At 42.7% G+C, this 3,254-nt stretch overlaps 1 protein-coding gene across 1 annotated transcript; it reads left to right on the top strand.

The window, feature by feature from the left end:
• Positions 1-507: 507 nt before the first annotated feature.
• Positions 508-1,421, top strand: UBE2L5 (ubiquitin conjugating enzyme E2 L5). The gene has a single exon (XM_012501987.2). The coding sequence runs from the start codon at positions 744-746 to the stop codon at positions 1,206-1,208; it is 465 nt and encodes a 154-aa protein (XP_012357441.1). The 5' UTR covers positions 508-743; the 3' UTR covers positions 1,209-1,421.
• Positions 1,422-3,254: the final 1,833 nt, after the last annotated feature.

The raw sequence follows: 3,254 nt of genomic DNA, 5'->3' as shown, positions 1-3,254 counted from the left end.
TCCCTTTGCATGAGTGTATTTGTATATTTGACCTCTATTCATTATCTTCTTTGGCTCTCAGTTGATTCATTTTATCATTTCCCATGTCTGAATTACTTCCTGTTAAGAACATGAACTGGATTAATAGAAATTCCTCAGAAAAAAATATTCAAACACCAAGGATCTCACTTTGTGCTGTGAAATGCAAGATGAGCAATCTGATCTGGACATAATATCAGTCTTCAGTCAGGCAACAGGTGAATATGCAGGTAGAATTATAATGTGTAAAGCCGGGTGCGGCGGCTCACGTCTGTAATCTGAGCACTTTGGGAGACTAACGTGGGCAGATCACTTGAGGTCAGGAGTTGGAGACTAGCCAGGCCAACATGGTGAAACCTCGTCTCTACTAAAAATACAAAAAAAGTTAGCTGTGCATGGTGGCACGTGCCTGTAATCCCAGCCACTTGGGAGGCCGAGGCAAGAGGATGGCTTGAACCCGGGAGGCTGAGGTTGCAGTGAGCCGAGATGGCGCCACTGCACTCCAGCCTGGGCAACAGAGAGAGACTCTGGCTAAAAAAAAAAAAAAGAATTATAATGTATAGGATTGTGGATGATCACTCTAACCAACCAGTGGGCAAGTTGCTTTGCTCAGCGTTAAGTTCAAACTGCCACATCAGAACGTTATTTGAGTGTATACATATGCAACCATTAAAAGTGGCCGTTACCACAATGCATTCTGGGAAAGAAGCAGCACCAAATCCAAGATGGCGGCCAGCAGGAGGCTGATGAAGGAGCTTGAAGAAATCCGCAAATGTGGAATGGAAAACTTCCGTAACATCCAGGTTGATGAAGATAATTTATTGACTTGGCAAGGGCTTATTGTTCCTGACAACCCTCCATATAATAAGGGGGCCTTCAGAATCGAAATCAACTTTCCAGCAGAGTACCCATTCAAACCACCGAGGATCACATTTAAAACAAAGATCTATCACCCGAACATCGACGAAAAGGGGCAGGTCTGTCTGCCAGTAATTAGTGCTGAAAACTGGAAGCCAGCAACCAAAACCGACCAAGTAATCCAGTCCCTCATAGCACTGGTGAATGACCCGCAGCCCGAGCACCCACTTCGGGCTGACCTAGCTGAAGAATACTCTAAAGACCGTAAAAAATTCTGTAAGAATGCTGAAGAGTTTACAAAGAAATATGGGGAAAAGCGACCTGTGGACTAAAATCTGCCACGATTGATTCCAGCAAGTGTGAGCAGAGACCTCGTGCAGTACATTCAGACACCCCACAAAGCAGGACTCTGTGGAAATTGATACGTGCCACCGCCTGGCGTTCGCTTGCAGTAGTTACTAACTTTCTACAGTTTTCTTAATTAAAAGTGGTCTAGGTAACCTGTAAAGAAAGGATTAAAAATTTAAGATGTTCTAAAAAAAAAACAAAGTGGCCATTAATAGACGGAACTGTACATTGGACCAGTTGGTGTTTTAAAAACATAAAATCTGGCTACCCTAACGGGATGAGTTCAGACATCAGGATGTTGACACAGGGTCCTACCAGAACCCAGGGTTTACTTAGAGAACATAAAAGTAAAGAGATTGTATACTCTATTCCTTGCTTTTTTTTTTTTTTTTGCCTTTTTTTTTTTTTTTTTTGGTGGAGGTAGATAGGAGACGGGATGAGAGTGGCCACAGGAATTCGTATTGGTCGTAGGAAATCCGTTTTTGTTTTAATTGATGTTTCCCGTTGAACTGACATTTTGATTGAAATACCTGTGAGCCGGGTTTGGTGGCTCACACCTGTAATCCCATCACTTTGGGAAGCTGAGGTGGGTGGATCACCTGAGGTCAGGAGTTCGAGACCAGCCTGGCCAACATGGTGAAACCCCCATCTCTACTAAAAATAAAATAAATAAATAAATAAATAAATAAATAAAAGTAGCCGGGCGTGGTGGCAGGCTCCTGTAATCCCAGCTACTCAGGAGGCTGAGGCAGGATAATCGTTTGAACCCTGGAGGCAGAGGCTGCAGTGAGCCCAGATTGTGCCATTGCACTCCAGCCTGGGCAACAAGAGCAAAACTCTGTCCCCCCCCCAAAAAAAATGATTGAAATACCTGGAATGCATACCATAACTGGGGTGTCTTTAGGCTGAAATGGAGACAACAGAAGGTGAGGTGGTTTGGAGGGACTCAGATGGCATTGGTAAAGGAAATGAAACGCATGCAAATTTCACAGACAAAAAAGTAGCTTTGCCACCTCTCATTTTGGCTAGGCTGATCCGAGCTGCTGCATCTTTTATCATGTCTAGGCTCTCATCCTCAATGACATTTTCATATTCTCCATCCCCCATCCCCCACTGCCTCTCCAGTAAGGCCTTTTTGACAAGCTGCACTTCCCTGCTTTAGTAATTGGTGATAAGATTTGTCCTGTAGAACATATACGTAGAGGATTGTTCACTCTCCTCCTTTTATGAAATAATTTTTAGAAATTGAGCTGTTAAAGGTTGTGTTTGCACACATTTTTTGGAACAAGAACTTTAATTAAAGGATCAAAAAGCCCAAGCTCTTGCTTTTGAATAACTGAAGCCAGTGTCTATAATTTCTTATATCTAAAATCTGTAGAAACTAGTTGTGTGATTCCAGGGGTGCACAGGGCCCCTTGGATGTCTCCCTTGGGAGGGAGAGCCGCACCTCTGCACTCTTGCTCTGCTGGTGTAGTGGGCAGCTGCCTACCCCCACCCCACCCTGCACTGCAGGCTCTGGAGTCAGCAGATTAAGCATTTTATAAATTATATTTTAAGTATATATTTTAAACTTGTCAAAAAGATAAATAAATCTATAGAAACTATTATCAATCTAGCTTATTTTACCTTTAACTTGTAAAGAAAGTTTGCCTTCTTGAGTTCTCTTTGTCATGGGCAGTAGGGGTAGCTCGTGTGTGTATCATCAGTGAAGGGAAACCCACACATCTTGGTGAGCAACGAGAAATCACCATATTAAGATTCCAGGGATTTTCTTCTGTGGTTATTGTCATAGCCAGTGTCTTCATGGAAGACATATTTTCATTTCATTACCATATTTGATGCCTAAGCATTTAATAGTCAGTTTATGACTACCAAACTTTTGAGGATCTTAGAATTTAACTGGCTCTAGAAAGTGGCAGAGAAACCTACACATGATTCCATGTCGTAATCCGTAAGACATGAGTGATACATGCTGTGGAGGGAAGGTGAGTCACTCCCCCTGTTAGTCTGAGGGAATGTATATGAGTCAT

This window comes from Nomascus leucogenys, chromosome 9 (genome assembly GCF_006542625.1).
Source record: "Nomascus leucogenys isolate Asia chromosome 9, Asia_NLE_v1, whole genome shotgun sequence".
Lineage (NCBI taxonomy): Eukaryota > Metazoa > Chordata > Mammalia > Primates > Hylobatidae > Nomascus > Nomascus leucogenys.
This window is presented reverse-complemented; position numbering and strand designations above follow the sequence as displayed.

Excerpts from the sequence above, each read along its gene's own strand:
- UBE2L5 (XM_012501987.2), top strand. The coding sequence starts at position 744 with ATGGCGGCCAGCAGGAGGCTGATGAAGGAGCTTGAAGAAATCCGCAAA.